Raw genomic sequence first — 20,725 nt, 5'->3', positions numbered from 1 at the left:
CCTCTATGCTGCAACACACACACACACACACACACACACACACACACACACACACACATACACCCTCCTCATCCTCTATGCTGCAACACACACACACACCAGGGTCAGGGTCAGGGTTAGGGGGGGGTCAGGGCTAGGGTCAGGGTCAGGGAGGTGTCAGGGTCATGGGGGAGTCAGGGTCAGGGCTAGGGTCAGGGTCAGGGAGGGGTCACCTGAAGCTCTGGTAGAGGGCGTGTCTGTGCGTGAGGCTCCAGTCCTGCAGGTGTATGCGGAGGCTGTAGGCGCCCTGGGCGGTCAGGCGGTGGAGGGCGTCCAGGCCCAGCCAGTGTTCCGCACGCAGGTCGCCAAAGCCGCCCCGGTAGTCATGCCAACCGCGGTTAAAGTTCACCTTCCCATCCTGACGCCGCTGGAACACCGTCCACCCCCCGCCTGACACACACACACACACACACACACACACACATGCACGCTGAACTGAAACCATGCCCCACATCTTAAATGGTTGTCATGCATATAAAGGACTCTACATATGTAGGCATGATGGAATTGTGGATCTGATTTCAGAGGGTGTCGTTTCCATATTCAGGCCTGCCGCAACGCTGTACAAGCACTCCACTGTAAAGCCTAGCATGTTCAGTCTGTAAAGCCTAGCATGTTCAGTCTGTAAAGCCTAGCATGTTCAGTCTGTAAAGCCTAGCATGTTCAGTCTGTAAAGCCTAGCATGTTCAGTCTGTAAAGCCTAACATGTTCAGTCTGTAAAGCCTAGCATGTTCAGTCTATAAAGCCTAGCATGTTCAGTCTGTAAAGCCTAACATGTTCAGTCTGTAAAGCCTAGCATGTTCAGTCTGTAAAGTTGGCTGCACCTTTGACCAAGCCTTTTCAACCAAGATATTGAAATACCAACAGCTGGAGCAGGCCATATCACAACTGGGTTACAGATGTAAACTTTTAGTTTTCATATTTGGCAGCCTGGGCCGTGTTCATAAGCTTGTTGTCAGAGGCCTTCAAATGGCTGGTCTATCTAAGAGAAGGGCCAAACAGTTAGCAAAGTACTGTTCAGTATCTGCTGTTATTGGTAGCCACTCAATATGGAGAAGGCGGTGCTTCTTGTACCCAAGAGCTGGAGACTGTCTGTTGTACAGTACTGATACTGTATCTGTCAACCCACTGGTATCATCTGGTGTGAATAACATCTTGTGTGCAGCATAACTGGTTTAATAACATCCTGTGTGTAGCGTAACTGGTTGTTAATAACATCCTGTGTGCAGCATAACATCCTGTGTGTAGCATAACTGGTTTAATAACATCCTGTGTGCAGCGTAATTGGTTGTTAATAACATCCTGTGTGCAGCATAACTGGTTGAATAACATCCTGTGTGTAGCATAACTGGTTTAATAACATCCTGTGTGTAGCATAACTGGTTGTTAATAACATCCTGTGTGTAGCATAACTAGTTTAATAACATCCTGTGTGTAGCATTACTGGTTGTTAATAACATCCTGTGTGTAGCATAACTGGTTGTTAATAACATCCTGTGTGTAGCATAACTGGTTGTTGGCTCAGCTCTACTGTAACTGACTGTTTTCATAATGTCAAAATGCACTGATAGTTTTGATGTCCTTTAGATATTGTACATGTATGTGGACATAAATAAAGCATTTATTTTGTGTGTGTGTGTTACCCTCTGTGTGCATGTCACAGTACACCTGGACAGGTGTGTGTGTGTATGTGTGTTACCCTCTGTGTGCATGTCACAGTACACCTGTACAGGTGTGTATGTGTGTGTGTGTGTGTTACCCTCTGTGTGCATGTCACAGTACACCTGGACAGGTGTGTGTCCCAGCAGCACGGTGTAGACGCCAGACCGCCGCACGCCGACGTGATACAGAGACGCACAGTCGATGGGACACACACTCCTCACACGCTGCCCCTCTGGAACACACAAACACACACACACACACACATAGAACACACACACACACACACACACAGAACACACACACACACAAACACACAGAACACACACACACACACAAACACACACAGAACACACACACTCACACACACACACACACACAGAACACACACACACACACACAGAACACACACAGAACACACACACACACACACACACACACACACACACACAGTTGGTCAGGCTCTGACCCTCATAACAACAAAATAAAACACCAAAAGCGTTTGTGTGTGTGTGCGTGTGTGCGTGTGTGTGTGTACGTGCGTGCGTGTGTGTGTGTGAGTGTTCTGTGTGTGTGTGTTCTGTGTGTGTGTTTTCTGTGTGTGTGTGTGTGTGTCTGTGTGTGTGTGTGTGTGTGTGTGTGAGTGTGTGTGTGTTCTGTGAGTGTGTGTGTGTGTGTACCTGGGTGCAGGGCCTCCTGGGTGCGCAGCAGCGGGGGGGCGGTCCTGATGATGTTGAGGCTGCAGCCGGGGTTGCGGCTGACGCTCTGGGCCGTATCGGTGAGGTTGCGTATCTGCAGCTGCAGCTCAAACAGCAGCGAGCCGTGAGCCTGCAGCAGCATGTCGGCCTCGGAGTACCGACCCTGCAACCCTCTGAACCTCTGGTCCACTGACGAGTTCACATCCCTCCTCTCCTCCCCCTGGGAGAGGCAAGGGAGGATAGAGAGAGAGAGAGAGAGAGAGAGAGAGAGAGAGAGAGAGAGAGGGAGAGGGAGAAGGAGACAGACAGAGAGAGAGACAGAGAGAGAGAAGGAGACAGAGAGAGAGAGAGGGACAGAGAGAGAGAGGGAGGGAGGGACAGAAAGAGAGAGGGAGGGACAGAGAGAGAGAGACAGAGAGAGAGAGACAGAGAGAGAGAGGGAGGGACAGAGAGAGAGAGAGGGAGGGACAGAGAGAGAGACAGAGAGAGAGGGAGAGAGAGACAGAGAGAGGGAGAGGGAGGGACAGAGAGAGAGACAGAGAGAGAGGGAGAGAGAGACAGAGAGAGGGAGGGACAGAGAGAGAGGGACAGAGAGAGAGACACAGAGAGAGAGAGACAGAGAGAGAGAGAAAGAGAGAGAGAGACAGAGTAAGTAAGTAAGTAAGTCATGTTTATTTATATAGCACATTTACAACGACAAACTAGCCGCCCAAAGTAAAACAACAAATAAAAAAAGACTAAAAACAAAAAGCTGCAGTACAGAATACAGATGCAGAAATAAAAGTGCAGAAAAGTGGCGGGAGGCTGGCTCACCTCAGGTCAAAGGCCAGGGAGAAGAGGTACGTCTAAAGCCCGGTACACACATAAAGATAATCTGGTACACACATAAAGATAATCTGGCTGATTTTGGGCCGATTTCCCCCCTTCCGACCAAGGACAGCAAACGCCCGATTATCGGACGGCTCTAAAGATTATCCTACGGTGTGAGGTGTGTTAAGAGTCCATTTCACCGACAATAGTAAATATCAAGCGTGTTCAATATTTACGACCAAAACTCCTAATTTGTTGGGGCAACTCCCGACTCCTGACGCCCGAGCAGGGTTGCCAGATGACAAAGACAGAAAACACCCGATTATCGGGTGGCTCTAAAGATTATCCTATAAGATTATCCTGTGGTGTGAGGTGTGTTAAGAGTCAATCTCTCCCGACAATCTGCTCTGAAAATTGTCGGAGCCGACAATCGTAAATGTCAAACGTGTTCAATACTTACGACCAAAAATCCTTATGTGTGGGGGCAACTCCCGACAACTCCCGACTAGAGTTGCCAGATGGGCTTGGGGTTTTTTGGTGGAATTAGCGGTTTTAGACTGTGGTTAGGGTGGAAAATGTCAATCCCATCTGGCAACCCTGCTCCCGAGTCCAATTGTGACATAGATGGAATGTAGCCAATCAAGAAGCGAGCTGACTTCTTCTTTTCGTTCTTCAGCACTTTATTTGCCCTGTCACACATGGCTGCCTCGTACAGGTCAGTCAGGGTACTACGTTAGATCACGTTTGATCACGCAAGATTTATGGCTTGGGGAACAAGACTCTCGACTGTCGTAACGATAATCTTTATGTAGGGGCAGCATGTATAGAGCCTAGGGGCAGCATGTACTGTATAGAGCCTAGCAGCATGTATAGAGCCTAGCAGCATGTATAGAGCCTAGCAGCATGTATAGAGTCTAGGGGCAGCGTGTATAGAGCCTAGCAGCATGTATAAAGCCTAGTGGCAGCATGTATAGAGCCTAGGGGCAGCATGTATAGAGCCTAGGGGCAGCATGTATAGAGCCTAGGGGCAGCATGTAAAGGAGAAATAGAAGGGGGCCCAGTATCGACCCTTGAGGAACCCCACAGGTGAGAGGGGTCTCAGAGGAGGAACATTCTCCTAGCTGAACGGAGAAACTACGTCCAGACAGGGAGGACTTGAACCAGCGACACCAGTGGTGCCCACATGCTGTTCTAGACGTGACAGTAGGATCCAGTGAGGGCCGTTTCAGTGCTATGGCGGTTTAAAGCCAGACTGAAATTTCTCGTGGATGTTATGCATAACTAAAAAAGCTTGCAACTGAACGTAAACTGCTCGCTCCAGGACTTTGGACAAGAGTGATAATTGGGAGACGGGCCTGAAGTTGGGGGTCGAGATTTTTTTTTTTTTATCGGGTTGTACCACGTGTTTGAAGGCAGCTGGGACGTGTCCAGAGCTGAAAGAGGTACTGATCAGTAATAGAGAGGTATTGATCAGTAATAGAGAGGTACTGATCAGTAATAGAGAGGTATTGATCAGTAATAGAGATGTACTGATCAGTAATAGAGAGGTATTGATCAGTAATAGAGAGGTGTTGATCAGTAATAGAGAGGTATTGATCAGTAATAGAGAGGTACTGATCAGTAATAGAGAGGTATTGATCAGTAATAGAGAGGTATTGATCAGTAATAGAGAGGTATTGATCAGTAATAGAGAGGTACTGATCAGTAATAGAGAGGTATTGATCAGTAATAGAGAGGTATTGATCAGTAATAGAGAGGTGTTGATCAGTAATAGAGAGGTATTGATCAGTAATAGAGAGGTATTGATCAGTAATAGAGGTATTGATCAGTAATAGAGAGGTATTGATCAGTAATAGAGAGGTATTGATCAGTAATAGTGAGGTGTTGATCAGTAATAGAGAGGTATTGATCAGTAATAGAGAGGTATTGATCAGTAATAGTGAGGTGTTGATCAGTAATAGAGAGGTATTGATCAGTAATAGAGAGGTATTGATCAGTAATAGAGAGGTGTTAATCAGTAATAGAGATGTATTGATCAGTAGGATAAGTGGGACAGATTCATATAATGTTGCTGCAGCAAAGCCTCTGTAGTTTGGCTGGTGATCTCTGATCTCTAACCCTGACCCTGTGTGTGTGTGTGTGTGTGTGAGTCTCACCTGCAGCTCCAGGACCTTGACTCTGTGGCGGTGGCTCCTCAGCTCCTCCTGCAGCTCTGAGATGGTCTCCCTCAGGTCCTCCACCTGCCGCTTCCTGTCCTCGTTCTCCTGCAGCCAATAGGAGGCCTCGTCCGTGCAGCGGAACACGTCCGGGCACCGCCCCCCTAACCCTGACCCCCTGCTGACCAGCGTCTGGTTGACCCACTCCTCCCTCCTCTCCTCCTCCCTCTTCTCCTCCTCCCTCCTCTCCTCCTTCCTCTTCTCCTCCTCCTCCTCCTCTCCGCTGCCGTCCAGGGGGAAGGGCAACTCGAGGCGTGAGTCTGCTGTCTGTGAGTCTGTCTGTGAGTCTGTTGTCCGTGAGTCTGTCTGTGAGTCTGCTGTCCATGAGTCTGTCTGTGAGTCTTTCTGTGAGTCTGCTGTCCATGAGTCTGTCTGTGAGTCTGTCTGTGAGTCTGTCCATGAGTCTGTCTGTGAGTCTGCCTGTGGGTCTGTCTGTGAGCCGTCAAGGTCAGACACGTCCTGCACAACTGTGTCCGGATCGTCGGATTGGGTGTCCGTGTGTCTGTCCGTGTCGTCTGCGCTCGTGTCCTTTTGGTTGTGTAGTGTGTGGTTGTGTAGTGTGTGGTCGTCCCCGGTCACCAGGTAAACAGAACTCCACGCAGCCAATAACACGGCAGCTACCAGGAGGAACAGCCTCATCATGGTCCTCAGAACCAGGTCCAGCTGGACCATAACCAGACCAGACCAGGGTCAACCTCTAGAGTCAGCGTCAGACCAGGGTCAACCTCTAGAGTCAGGGTCAGACCAGGGAAATAAATAGTATCAGTGCATTTTGACATTATGGAAACAGTCAGTTACAGTAGTGCTGAGCCAACAACCAGTTATTCTACACACAGGATGTTATTCAACCAGTTATGCTACACACAGGATGTTATTCACACCAGATGATACCAGTGGGTTGACAGATACAGTATCAGTACTGTACAACAGACCGTCTCCAGCTCATGGGTACAAGAAGCACCGCCTTCTCCATATTGAGCGGCTACCAATAACAGCAGATACTGAGCAGTACTCTGCTAACTGTTTGGCCCTTCTCTTAGATAGACCAGCCATTTGAAGGCCTCTGACAACAAGCTTATGAACACGGCCTAGGCTGCCAAATATGAAAACTATAAGTGTACATCTGTAACCCAGTTGTGATATGGCCTGCTCCAGATATTTTTTATTTCAAGATCTTGGTTGAAAAGGCTTCCTCTAGGCTGTGGTCAAAGGTGCAGCCAACTTCTACAATAAGCACCTCTCTGTGATTTTCATTGACAATTACAGCATCAGGGGTGTTTGATGAAATATTAGAGAACATTTCTGAATCGTCACTACACAGACTGAACATGCTAGGCTTTACAGACTGAACATGCTAGGCTTTACAGACTGAACATGCTAGGCTTTATAGTGGAGTGCTTGTACAGCATTGCGGCAGGCCTGAATATGGAAATGACACCCTCTGAAATCAGATTACATAGTCGTTACATAGTTACACAGTTACATAGTTACACAGTTACAGTTACATAGTCGTGTTGGCTGCAGTCACACATACGTTCATATCAACACACAGGCGTACAGATGAGATCTCCTACCTGCCACGTCTCCTCACTGGGTCAGACAGCTGTGTGTGAGGTGTGTTTGTCTCTGTAGAGGAAAGTGACAGTGCGGCGCTGTGCCACAGCTCCCAACAGATGCCTCATCCCATAATCCTCTAAGAGGGTTAGAGCTAGGCTAGTTAGGGTTAGCTAGGCTAGTTAGGGTTAGCTAGGCTAGTTAAGGTTCTATTCACCGCAGAGAGGTGTGACTCACACGCTACATCTACTCTCTACCACACACACACACACACACACACACCTCACACACACACACACCCCTCAGGCCCCGGGCCTGAGCTAGATTACTCTTCCTGCTACGACTGGTGGATTGATGATTCACTTGCTTAGTCAAATGTATCGATTGTAAGTCGCTTTGGAATAAGGCGTCTGCTAAATGCCAAACATGTAAAATGTACCTCACACACACACACACATCTACGGCTGCTCTACTACACACACACACACACACACACACACACACACACACACTTATAGGTGAAAGGGAGCGTAATTAACCCTGACCCCTGACCCCTCTAAGCCGAGGTGAAGTGATCCTAAACACTACGGTGAGAGTGCCGGAGCATCATGTGACTGCCTCTGGACCAATCAGATGACTTGGTCCCTTTACGACGTTGAACCCAGCGTGATGTTTATGATGTTGACCCCAGGGTTGACCGCAGAGTTGACCCCAGGGTTGACCCCAGGGTTGACCCCAGTGTGGCTATTATCATACTACATACATACTATTATCATACCACATACTACATATACATACATACTATTATCATACCACATACTACATATACATACATACTATTATCATACTACATACTACTGTGGCGTCCCTCTCTTGACTGAGACCGAGGGTGAGACTCAGCACCGTGGACAGCGCCCATTCTGGCCTCAGGGCCGAGTACCTGCAGGTAAAACCCAGCACCACGGACAGCGCCCATTCCAGCCCCTGGGCAGAGGAGATGCAGGGAAACCCCACAGCTATGCACAGCTGCCCTGCATTCCCCAATTAGCAGAGCTGCAGTGAGAAACCAACTCACAGGAGATAAAGAGGGCAGAAACCAGCAGACAAAGGGGCGGCCGAGGCAGAAGCACGCACGTTGGGGTGAGAGCCGGACTACGGCACTGTATCTATGTTTACAGTGATTAACTGTTCTGTTCTGCTGCCAGACCGAGGTCCTGTGACTGTAGTGGAGAGGCCCGACAGCCGGAGGCTGGAGTGACGGGACACCAAACGACTGCCCCCACGGAGCCACCTCTGGCCCACCTCCTACCCACAGCTACCCCAGAGACACCAGTCGGGCGCAGCCTAGTGGAGAGGCCCCGACAGCCGGAGACTAGGCAGACGACGAACCCCTACCCGGACCGTGGCGTAGGGTGAGCCGTGCAGCGGCAACTTATTTCAAAGTGTCTTTATTAATGTGTTGTATGCTACCTCCATAGCACCAGTCGGGCGCAGCTTATGGGAGAGGCCCCGACAGCCGGAGAGGACGCCTGCAGAGCCCCCCGGCTATCCTTCCAACACCCCCCTTCTGAGTTTGAGTAACGGCGAGAACCCTTAAGCTGGCCTTATTGCCCTTGTTCTTTTTTTCTGTTAATAAAATACGGCTAGAGTGGCTAACTGTTCCTCCTGTTTTGTGTCGTCTCTGGCTTGTCTGTGCACTTTTCCCCGGTCTCAGTGAGAGGGACGCCACAATACATACATACTATTATCATACTACATATACATACTATTATCATACTACATAATACATATACATACATACTATTATCATAATACATATACATACTATTATCATACTACATACATACTATTATCATACTACATAATACATACTTTTATCATAATACATATACATATACATACTATTATCATACTACATAATACATACTATTATCATAATACATATACATACTATTATCATACTACATAATACATACTATTATCATACTACATATACATACATACTATTATCATACTACATACATACTATTATCATACTACATATACATACATACTATTATCATACTACATATACATACTATTATCATACTACATACTACATATACATACTATTATCATACTACATAATACATAATATTATCATAATACATATACATATACATACTATTATCATACTACATAATACATACTATTATCATACTACATATACATACATACTATTATCAATCAGGCAGAAACATGACTGAGTTACTTTGGGTATTTGGGGTATGTTGTAACTGAGGGGGTTAGGGTGCAGACATCCCTTCTCTCTCCTCACTCACGGATGTGTGTGCGCAAGTTTGCTGTTTGTGTGTGTGTGTGTGTAATGTATGTGTGCTTGTGCGTCAGCTCATGAGGTCACTCACTAAATGCCTCCTCCACTCAACAGATCACTCAGCGTACACAGTGTGTGTGTGTGTGTCTGCCAAATGGACAACAACATACATAGAATGTAGACATAAGAATGCAGACATTAGAATGTAGACATTAGAATGCAGACATTAGAATGCAGACATTAGAATGTAGACATGTAGACATTAGAATGTAGACATTGGAATGCAGACATTAGAAAGTAGACATTAGAATGTAGACATTAGAATGCAGACATTAGAATGCAGTCATTAGAATGTAGACATTAGAATGCAGACATTAGAATACAGACATTAGAATACAGACATTAGAATGTACACATTAGAATGCAGACATTAGAATGTAGACATTAGAATGTAGACATGTAGACATTAGAATGCAGACATTAGAATAAAGACATTAGAAAGTAGACATTAGAATGCAGACATGTAGACATTAGAATGCAGACATTCATTTTTAATTTTGCCATTTAGCAGACGCTTTTAATCCAAAGCGACTTACAATTACGAATTACAGGGACATTCCCCCTGGAGTAACTGAGGGCTAAGTGCCTTACTCAAGGGCACACTAGTAGTGGTGTGGTTTCAGGCGGGATTTGAACTCACAACCTTCCGATCACAAGTCCAACTCACTATCCAGTAGACCACCACTACCCCATTAGAATGTAGACATTAGAATGCAGACATTAGAATGTAGACATTAGAATGTAGACATTAGAATGTAGACATTAGAATGCAGTCATTAGAATGTAGACATTATAATAAAGACATTAGAATGCAGTCATTAGAATGTAGACATTAGAATGCAGACATTAGAATAAAGACATTAGAATGCAGACATTAGAATGCAGACATTATAATGTAGACATTAGAATGCAGACATTATAATGCAGACATTAGAATGCAGACATTAGAATGCAGACATTAGAATGTAGACATTAGAATGTAGACATTAGAATGCAGACATTAGAATGCAGACATGCAGACATTAGAATGCAGTTATTAGAATGCAGTCATTAGAATGTAGACATTAGAATAAAGACATTAGAATGCAGACATTAGAATGCAGACATTATAATGTAGACATTAGAATGCAGACATTAGAATGCAGACATTAGAATGCAGACATTAGAATGTAGACATTAGAATGTAGACATTAGAATGCAGACATTAGAATGTAGACATTAGAATGCAGACATTAGAATGCAGACATGCAGACATTAGAATGCAGTTATTAGAATGCAGTCATTAGAATGTAGACATTAGAATGCAGTCATTAGAATGTAGACATTAGAATAAAGACATTAGAATGCAGACATTAGAATGCAGACATTAGAATAAAGACATTAGACATGTAGACATTAGAATGCAGACATTAGAATGCAGACATTAGAATAAAGACATTAGAATGCAGACATTAGAATGCAGACATTAGAATAAAGACATTAGACATGTAGACATTAGAATGCAGACATTAGAATGCAGACATTAGAATGCAGACATGCAGACATTAGAATGTAGACATTAGAATGTAGACATTAGAATGCAGACATGCAGACATTAGAATGCAGACATTAGAATGCAGACATTAGAATGCAGACATTAGAATGTAGACATTAGAATGTAGACATTAGAATGTAGACATTAGAATGCAGACATTATAATAGACATTAGAATGCAGACATTAGAATGCAGACATTAGAATGCAGACATTAGAATGTAGACATTAGAATGTAGACATTAGAATGTAGACATTAGAATGCAGACATTAGAATGTAGACATTAGAATGCAGACATTAAAATGTAGACATTAGAATGCAGACATTAGAATGCAGACATTAGAATGTAGACATTAGAATGTAGACATTAGAATGCAGACATTATAATAGACATTAGAATGCAGACATTAGAATGCAGACATTAGAATGTAGACATTAGAATGTAGACATTAGAATGTAGACATTAGAATGTAGACATTAGAATGCAGACATTAGAATGTAGACATTAGAATGCAGACATTAGAATGCAGACATTAGAATGCAGACATTAGAATGTAGACATTAGAATGTAGACATTAGAATGTAGACATTAGAATGCAGACATTAGAATGCAGACATTAGAATGCAGACATTAAAATGTAGACATTAGAATGCAGACATTAGAATGCAGACATTAGAATGTAGACATGTAGACATTAGAATGTAGACATGCAGACATTAGAATGTAGACATTGGAATGCAGACATTAGAATGTAGACATTAGAATGCAGACATTAGAATGCAGAGTTACTTTGGGTATTTGGGGTATGTTGTTGATACTAACTGAGGGGGTTAGGGTGCAGACATTCCTTCTCTCTCCTCACTCATGGATGTGTGTGCGCAAGTTTGCTGTGTGTGTGTGTGTGTGTGTGTGTGTGTGTATGTGTGTGCTTGTGCGTCAGCTCATGAGGTCACTCACTAAATGCCTCCTCCACTCCACAGATCACTCAGTGTACACAGTGTGTGTGTGTGTGTGTGTGTGTGTGTTTGCCAAATGGACAACAACATGAGGCTGAGCAGCCCAAGGTCGGAGCCTAATGGACCAGCATCTCCTCAGGAGGACAGGAAGAGCTCTGACTCGATCAATTAGGTTTATTTTTACAAAGACGAATGTCACAGAATAATACTAAACAACAACAAATACAATACAAACAATAAGGAGACAAACCTTTCAGAGCCTTTTGGCCGATGTACAGTGGGGGAAATAAGTATTGAACACATCAACATGTTGTCCAGTAAATGTTCCAATGAGCCTATTCAAGTGAAGAAAAAAAAAATCTTAAAAATATGTTTTCCTTTTCATTTTTTCATTCCACTTTATTACACATAACTTTATTCACATATGGACTTTAATGTTTAGATTGTTTGTCTGGATTGTTTGAGTTAATACCAAAGTCTGGTGCAAATTTCACTTGAATAGGCTCATTAGCCTTAGAATAGGGGGCAGCGTACTTAAACTCTGTTTTGCCCAGCTCAGTACGAGCACGCGGAACATGCAGTTGTAAAGTGTCCTGTGAGTGGAGGCTGTAACGCTCATGGTTTCTGAGGAGGTAAGTACGCAGATAGGGACCAGGCCAAGGAGAGTTTTATATATAAAGCTCAACCAATGGGTATACCTGCTACATACAAGGATGGCCAGTCCGCTCTTACATACACTGTGCAGTGATGAGTAAGGTGTAGATATTAGAATGTAGACATGTAGACATTATAATGTAGACATGTAGACATTAGAATACAGACATTAGAATGTAGACATTAGAATGCAGACATTAGAATGTAGACATTAGAATGTAGACATTAGAATGCAGACATGCAGACATTAGAATGCAGACATTAGAATGCAGATATTAGATGACATACAGACATTAGAATGCAGACATTAGAATACAGACATGCAGACATTAGAATGTAGACATTAGAATGTAGACATTAGAATGCAGACATGCAGCCATTAGAATGTAGACATTAGAATGCAGACATTAGAATGTAGACATTAGAATGCAGACATGCAGACATTAGAATGTAGACATTAGAATGCAGACATTAGCATGTAGACATTTGAATGCAGACATTATGCAGACATGCAGACATTAGAATGTAGACATGCAGACATTAGAATGCAGACATTAGAATGCAGACATGCAGACATTAGAATGCAGACATTAGAATGTAGACATTAGAATGCAGATATGCAGACATTAAGCCCAATGCACACGTCGTGCGATTTTGTCGCACGGCAACATTCGATTCTCCATTCACACCACCGAAGTAAGTGGGTGTGAATGGAGAATCGAATGTTGCCGTGCGACAAAATCGCACGACGTGTGCATTGGGCATTAGAATGCTGACATTAGAATGCAGACATGCAGACAATCGAATGCAGACATTAGAATGCAGACATTAGAATGTAGACATTAGAATGCAGACATTAGAATGCAGACATTAGAATGCAGACATTAGAATGTAGACATTAGAATACAGACATGCAGACATTAGAATGCAGACATTAGAATGTAGACATTAGAATACAGACATGCAGACATTAGAATGCAGACATTAGAATGCAGACATTAGAATGTAGACATGCAGACATTAGAATACAGACATGCAGACATTAGAATGCAGACATTAGAATCCAGACATTAGAATGTAGACATTAGAATACAGACAATGCAGACATTAGAATGCAGACATTAGAATGTAGACATTAGAATGTAGACATGCAGACATTAGAATGTAGACATTAGAATGTAGAAATTAGAATACAGACATTAGAATGTAGACATTAGAATGTAGACATTAGAATACAGACATGCAGACATTAGAATGCAGACATTAGAATGTAGACATTAAGCCCAATTTATACTTCTGTACGCCGTAGGCTCACACACACCTCTCCAAAAATGTAACTACGCGGCAGTGCCTACGCAGACCGTAAGCACTGTGATTAGTCCGCTTGGTAGCACATGATTCCGACTCTCGTAGGCCAAAATGCGGAAGCCATGACAGAAATGTAATTTACTTTTTCTGTAATTACTTATTAATAAAGATTAGAAAAATTATGATAACCATCTTATTATCTTAGTTTAATGTCATTTAAATGCATTATAGACATTTTCTTTACAACAAGCATAACAAAAAAATCTCTATTATGCTGCTATGAGTACACCGACCAACGCGACGAAGACCGACCAACGCAGAACTATAAATTGGGAGAGCCCTTGCGTAGGCTACGGTGTAGCCGCGCGTAAATTTGACGCAGAAGTATAAATTGGGCATTAGAATGTAGACATTAGAATGCAGACATTAGAATGTAGACATTAGCATGTAGCCTACTGACTGACATGTAGCCTACTGACATGTAGCCTACTGACTGATATAAAGACAGAAAGAAAAAGGGAGTGGAAAAGGAAAAAGTGAAAGATGAGACAGAAAGTTTCTGGCCAAGTCTCTCAGTAACACCAATGCTATCTCTGCTGCTGGTCTCTCAACACAATGGTGACCATGGCAACCACCCCAGAGACCATGGCAACCACCCCAGAGTCCATGGCAACCACCCCAGAGGCCATGGCAACCATCCCAGAGTCCATGGTAACTACCCCAGAGTCCATGGCAACCACCCCAGAGTCCATGGCAACCACCCCAGAGTCCATGGCAACCACCCCAGTCCATTAGAATGCAAACATGCAGACATTATAATGCAGACATTAGAATGTAGACATTAGAATGCAGACATTAGAATGCAGACATTAGAATGTAGACATTAGAATGCAGACATTAGAATGCAGACATGCAGACATTAGAATGTAGACATTAGAATGCAGACATGCAGACATTAGAATGCAGACATGCAGACTTTAGAATGCAGACATTAGAATGCAGACATTAGAATGTAGACATTAGAATGCAGACATTAAAATACAGACTATAGAATGCAGACATGCAGACATTAGAATGCAGACATTAGAATGTAGACATTAGAATGCAGACATTAAAATACAGACATTAGAATGTAGAGATTAGAATGCAGACATGCAGACATTAGAATGCAGACATTAGAATGCAGACATGCAGACATTAGAATGCAGACATTAGAATGTAGACATTAGAATGCAGACATGCAGACATTAGAATGCAGACATTAGAATGCAGACATTCTAATGCAGACATAAGAATGCAGACATTAGAATGTAGACATTAGAATGCAGACATGCAGACATTAGAATGTAGACATTAGAATGCAGACATGCAGACATTAGAATGTAGACATTAGAATGCAGACATGCAGACATTAGAATGCAGACATGCAGACATTAGAATGTAAACATTAGAATGCAGACATGCAGACATTAGAATGCAAACATTAGAATGTAGACATTAGAATGCAGACATGCAGACATTAGAATGCAGACATTAGAATGTAAACATTAGAATGCAGACATTAGAATGCAGACATGCAGACATTAGAATGCAGACATGCAGACATTAGAATGCAGACATTAGAATGCAGACATAATAATGCAGACATTAGAATGTAGACATTAGAATGCAGACATGCAGACATTAGAATGTAGACATTAGAATGCAGACATGCAGACATTAGAATGTAGACATTAGAATGCAGACATGCAGACATTAGAATGCAGACATGCAGACATTAGAATGTAGACATTAGAATGCAGACATGCAGACATTAGAATATAGACATTAGAATGCAGACATGCAGACATTAGAATGCAGACATTAGAATGCAGATATTAGAATGTAGACATTAGAATGCAGACATTAGAATGCAGACATTAGAATGTAGACATTAAAATGCAGACATGCAGACATTAGAATGCAGACATTAGAATGTAGACATTAGAATGTAGAAATTAGAATGCAGACATGCAGACATTAGAATGCAGACATTAGAATGTAGACATTAGAATGCAGACATTAGAATGTAGACATTAGAATGTAGACATTAGAATGCAGACATTAGAATGCAGACATTAGAATGCAGACATTAGAATGCAGACATTAGAATGTAGACATTAGAATGCAGACATTAGAATGTAGACATTAGAATGCAGACATTAGAATGCAGACATTAGAATGTAGACATTAGAATGCAAACATTAGAATGCAGACATTAGAATGCAGACATTAGAATGTAAACATTCGAATGCAGACATTAGAATGCAGACATGCAGACATTAGAATGCAGACATTAGAATGCAGACATTAGAATGTAGACATTAGAATGTAGACATTAGAATGCAGACATTAGAATGCAAACATTAGAATGCAGACATTAGAATGCAGACATTAGAATGTAAAAATTAGAATGCAGACATTAGAATGCAGACATGCAGACATTAGAATGCAGACATTAGAATGCAGACATTAGAATGCAGATATTAGAATGTAGACATTAGAATGCAGACAGTAGAATGTAGACATTAGAATGCAGACATTAGAATGCAGACATTGAGTAGAAGCGTCCATGTACAGGAGGTCACCATAATCTAGCAGAGGTCAGAAGGTCGTTTTCTAAAATAGAAACCTAACTTCACCTTGAGCTTAGAGACTAGCTTTGAGATATAATAATAATAATAATAATAATAATAATAATAATAATAATAATAATAATAATAATAAACTAGCTTTGAGATACAGGACAGTTGGTGATCAATGTGAATGCCCAAAAACTTGTTCAAGGGCTTTACCGTGGGAGGTTAAAACAGGAGATATTATAACTATAATAATACTGTCAGTAATGTATATATAACTATAATGATATCTATCTATCTACCTACCTACCTACCTCAATGATTCCCACAGCATGTTAATACTTTGGGGGGCCCCCAAAGTATAATTTGTGCTCAGTGAGTAAAAAAAACTTAAAAAAACATAAATTATACTTTGGGGGGAGCCTTGGTAAGATGTGTATGTGAAAGAAGACCACAAAAAACAGCAGTGACTGCTCTCAGCTGTTTAACACTTAAAAACCTAGACACCATCATCAGTTGTAGGTTGTCTGAAGTGCAGTGTTACTATGAAAATTCACTAGAATGCAGGAATTGAGAAAAAAAATCTCAACATTTTTCACGGGGGGGGGGGGGGGGGGGCACAAGTCGTGGGGGGGCCCCGAGTCGTTCCCCCAAAGTATATTTCATTTCTGCGGGAATCACTGTACCTACCTACCTACCTACCGGGTTAGTGATACATGACTTGTAAACAAACTTGCGTGTTTAAAAGCAAGGACTGTGATCATCTAATTATGTGTAGTTATGTGTTTCTAGCATGTTGACGTTCTATCAGCATGTTGTGATGTGCTAAACATGCAGTTAGACGTTCATAGCGATGTTCTTTCTTAGTTGCTAGCTAGCTAACAACGCGATGCTAGCCAACACGTCTGTTTCCATTCAGAGTGAGTTTCTCCAGTATTTGGTTTAAGCATAATATGCTTCTTATCTTCTTCCAATATTTTCACACCATTTGAAAGCTTTCAACCTGCACTTTCATAATCTATTATTTATTTTTTTTTATTTTTTTTTAATGACCTTGCCCTACCTGTACTGGACGTTTGTCACCAATTCACACAAGGAGGGCAACAACCCCTCTAACCCTAACCCAGTCACCCTGTCTGCCTCTTCCACACCTTCAGCCTGATGCAACATTAGTGCCACTCTGACACCAAACAAAGAGTCCAGAAGGGCTCCGGTGTCTCTGTCAGCCCTGGGCCAGTCAGAGGGTTAGGGTCGGGTTGTGTAAGCCTGCTGGACCAGTCAGAGGGTTGGGGTGGGGTTGTGTAAGTCTGCTGCCTGCTGCCCTGTGACACTGTGGTGGACACCTGCTAATCCTCCTCACATCCCACTGACATTAACAACAAAGACCCGGAGATCGTCATCTTCAAGGCTGCTGTATGATGGTCAACCTACGCAACTCTGACACCTAGGTGTGTGTGTGTGTGTGTGTGTGTGTGTGTCTGTCAGGAGTCGTGGGGGAGGAGGGGGGGGGGCACCTGTCCTTGGGAACCTTTGTCAGGTGAGGTATAAAAAGACCCTCAGAGTCAAGAAAGGCAAATGCGGAGAGACACACACAGTCTCACACACACACGGACGGAGAGACACACACAGTCTCACACACACACACGGACGCCCGGCAGCAGAGAGGACAGCTCCCTGGCAGAGAAAAGACGTCCTGACTGGAGAGGAACCAGGAGAGTGACACTCTGGAAGCAGGTTGGTGAACCAGACCCTGGTGCTTTGACTTTGACATATGAAATGTGGACAGATTCATTTTCCATATGATAACATCATTCTCTGATCTTGACATTTTCCTGAGGATTTATAAGAATTCTCCACATCCCCAACTAAATCATAAATCATCTAAATCATCATCACTATCCACACAGTTTCCACTTCTTCAATCTTCACCATGTCACATTAATACTAACTGTCACAGTTAGCTTTGGCAAGTCATATCTTATTCTGTTTTGTAAATCAAAACATTTGTAAAAATGTTTTTTTTAATTAATTTATTAAGATGTAACCTTTTGATCCCCCCAAAAGTGAGAAATATCCATATTTACTCTCGCATCTGGGCTGTAGGACATCTGATGTAAATGCAGCTCATGAGATTCATTCAAATGAAATTGCTTCTTTTTCTCTTTGTCATTGGATATCTGAATAGTTGTGTGTGCTGTAAAACAACACTTAATAATCCAAGACATTCTCTTAATAATCCAATTACATTAAAACATGTATAATGTTGCCTTTATTTAACCAGGTCCCATTGAGACACAGTGCTCTCTGTTCAGAGGGGAGCCTGGCCAAGACAGCAGCTTAAAACATCACGTTTGGACAGTTAAAACAAACAGCAGAATTACACAATAAAACAACACCAAGTCAACAACAACAAAATAGACAAAATACCATCTGGTCAGAGCAGTAGAGCTAAATAATGGGACTTCCATATAAAGCAGCAGTCCTGTGGCAGTTAACATGATCAGGTTCTCTATATGAGATCTAAAAGAAAGCCGGTCATCAATCAAAACACCCAGGTACTTATAACAAGACACTTAGGTACTTATAACAAGACACTTAGGTACTTATAACAAGACACTTAGGTACTTATAACAAGACATCCAGGTACTTATAACAAGACATCCAGGTACTTATAACAAGACACTAAATCGATGGCGTTTCCTTGTAAGGAGAACACACTGGGAGGGGGCTCAGGTATCTTCCTGTCATCGAAAAAAACATTAGTTTGGTTTTAGAAACATTTAAAACAAGTTTCAGGTCTATAAGCTGACCGTCCACAAGGTTAAAGGGAGTCTGTAAGTAGCCAAGGGCCTCGGCAAGGGTGGAACCATAACAGTAAATGACATCAGTATCGTCAGCATAGAAATGGAATTCAGCATCAGGGATGTTTCTGCCAAGTGCATCCACATAAATACTAAACAAAATTGGACCCAAAACAGAGCCCTGGGGCACGCCAGAAGAGACATTTAACATTGTAGAAGAACTACCTTCAAAATGTGTACATTACAATTAGCAAACCAACCAACCAATAATCCAAGACATTCTCATGGAAACATGTAAAAGTTAATTATTTCAGTGACTATTACATAACAAAGCCTTTATTTCAGTGACTATTACATAGCAAAGGATAAAAAACAACAACTCACCAACTGTCTCTTCCCAGACTGGAAGATGTTGCGTCCTTCATGGTTATTGGCTGTGGCTTTGGTGGGTGTGGTCGGAGGGGTGAAAGGTCAGTGCTGGGAGCACGCTCGCTGTCAAGACCTCAGCTCTGAGAGCAACGTCCTGGTGAGTCCAAACACACTCGTCCTCATGACTTCTGGAGCTTTGAGTCACGGTGATACACTAACCTTCCACTCTCTCCCCTCCCCATCCCCTCCTCTCTCTCCCATCTCATCAGGAGTGTATCCAGCTCTGTCATTCTGATCTCAATGCTGAGTCCCCCATCTTCCCTGGCGCCGTGCACCTCCAGCCCCTGTCTCCCACTGACCAGGACTCACCTCAGCTCCCCCCCGCCCCCCTCTCCCCCCTCTCCCCCTCCTCAGGCCTTTCCCTCTCAGAGCTCCACAGCAGGCTCTCTAAGGCCAGGCGTTCCTACTCCATGGAGCATTTCCGCTGGGGGAAACCGGCAGGCCGGAAGCGCCGTCCTGTCAAGGTCTACAACACCAACGAGGTGGAGGAGTCTGACGAGGAGCTCCCCGGGGAGATGAGGCGAGAGCTGGACACCAACCTGGTGGAGGGAGGGGGGCTGAGCAGGGAGGGAGGGGGGCTGGAGGGGCTGGCCAGGGGCCACAGCCTTCAGGAGAAGAAGGACGGCTCCTACAAGATGAACCACTTCCGCTGGGGCGGCCCCCCCTCCACCAAACGCTACGGAGGCTTCATGAAGACCTGGGATGAGAGCAGCCAGAAGCCCCTCCTCACGCTGTTCAAGAACGTCATCATCAAGGACGGACAGCAGAAGAGAGAGCAGTGAGGGAGAGAGGGAGAGACGGGAGAGAAGAGAGAGGAGAGGAGAGGAGTGGGTAGATGAGGAGAGAGAGGAGAGGAGAGGATAGGAGAGGAGAGGAGAGGGAGGAGAGGAGAGGGTAGATGAGGAGAGAGAGGAGAGATGAGGAGAGAGAGGAGAGGAGAGAGTGAAGAGATAGGCTTGCTGGGTAGAGAGTGTCCTCATCCAATGGTAAATTGTAGACCCAGTACATTCTCATTTGATTGACAGGTAGGAGAGAATAGCAAAGTTTGAGATTGGCCAAAAGCACTTTGTTACCC

The 20,725-nt window shown here is 43.4% G+C and overlaps 2 protein-coding genes across 2 annotated transcripts in view; one reads left to right on the top strand and one right to left on the bottom strand.

Annotated features, from left to right (window-relative positions):
* Nucleotides 1–6,094, bottom strand: part of LOC308154387 (angiopoietin-related protein 6-like) — a gene marked incomplete at both ends in the record, with an annotated part of 7,840 nt that extends 1,746 nt beyond the window's left edge. Inside the window, 6 exons of the mRNA XM_080527550.1 lie at nucleotides 1–8; nucleotides 213–429; nucleotides 1,799–1,933; nucleotides 2,379–2,616; nucleotides 5,363–5,470; nucleotides 5,843–6,094. The exon at nucleotides 1–8 is cut by the window's left edge and continues 188 nt beyond it. Coding sequence (XP_080383676.1) covers nucleotides 1–8; nucleotides 213–429; nucleotides 1,799–1,933; nucleotides 2,379–2,616; nucleotides 5,363–5,470; nucleotides 5,843–6,094 — 958 coding nt within the window. The remainder of the gene's footprint in view (nucleotides 9–212; nucleotides 430–1,798; nucleotides 1,934–2,378; nucleotides 2,617–5,362; nucleotides 5,471–5,842) is intronic.
* A 13,536-nt stretch (nucleotides 6,095–19,630) lies between these two features.
* Nucleotides 19,631–20,432, top strand: pomca (proopiomelanocortin a; the record flags this gene model as incomplete). Its single annotated transcript, XM_080526601.1, has 2 exons — nucleotides 19,631–19,747; nucleotides 19,860–20,432. The coding sequence occupies 2 exons, from the start codon at nucleotides 19,631–19,633 to the stop codon at nucleotides 20,430–20,432; spliced, it is 690 nt and encodes a 229-aa protein (XP_080382727.1).
* Nucleotides 20,433–20,725: the final 293 nt, after the last annotated feature.

The sequence above is a fragment of the Nansenia antarctica genome (assembly GCF_963989245.1).
Source record: "Nansenia antarctica genome assembly, chromosome: 3".
NCBI lineage: Eukaryota > Metazoa > Chordata > Actinopteri > Argentiniformes > Microstomatidae > Nansenia > Nansenia antarctica.
Note: the sequence above shows the minus strand (reverse complement) of the source record. Positions and strands in the feature narration are given on the sequence as shown.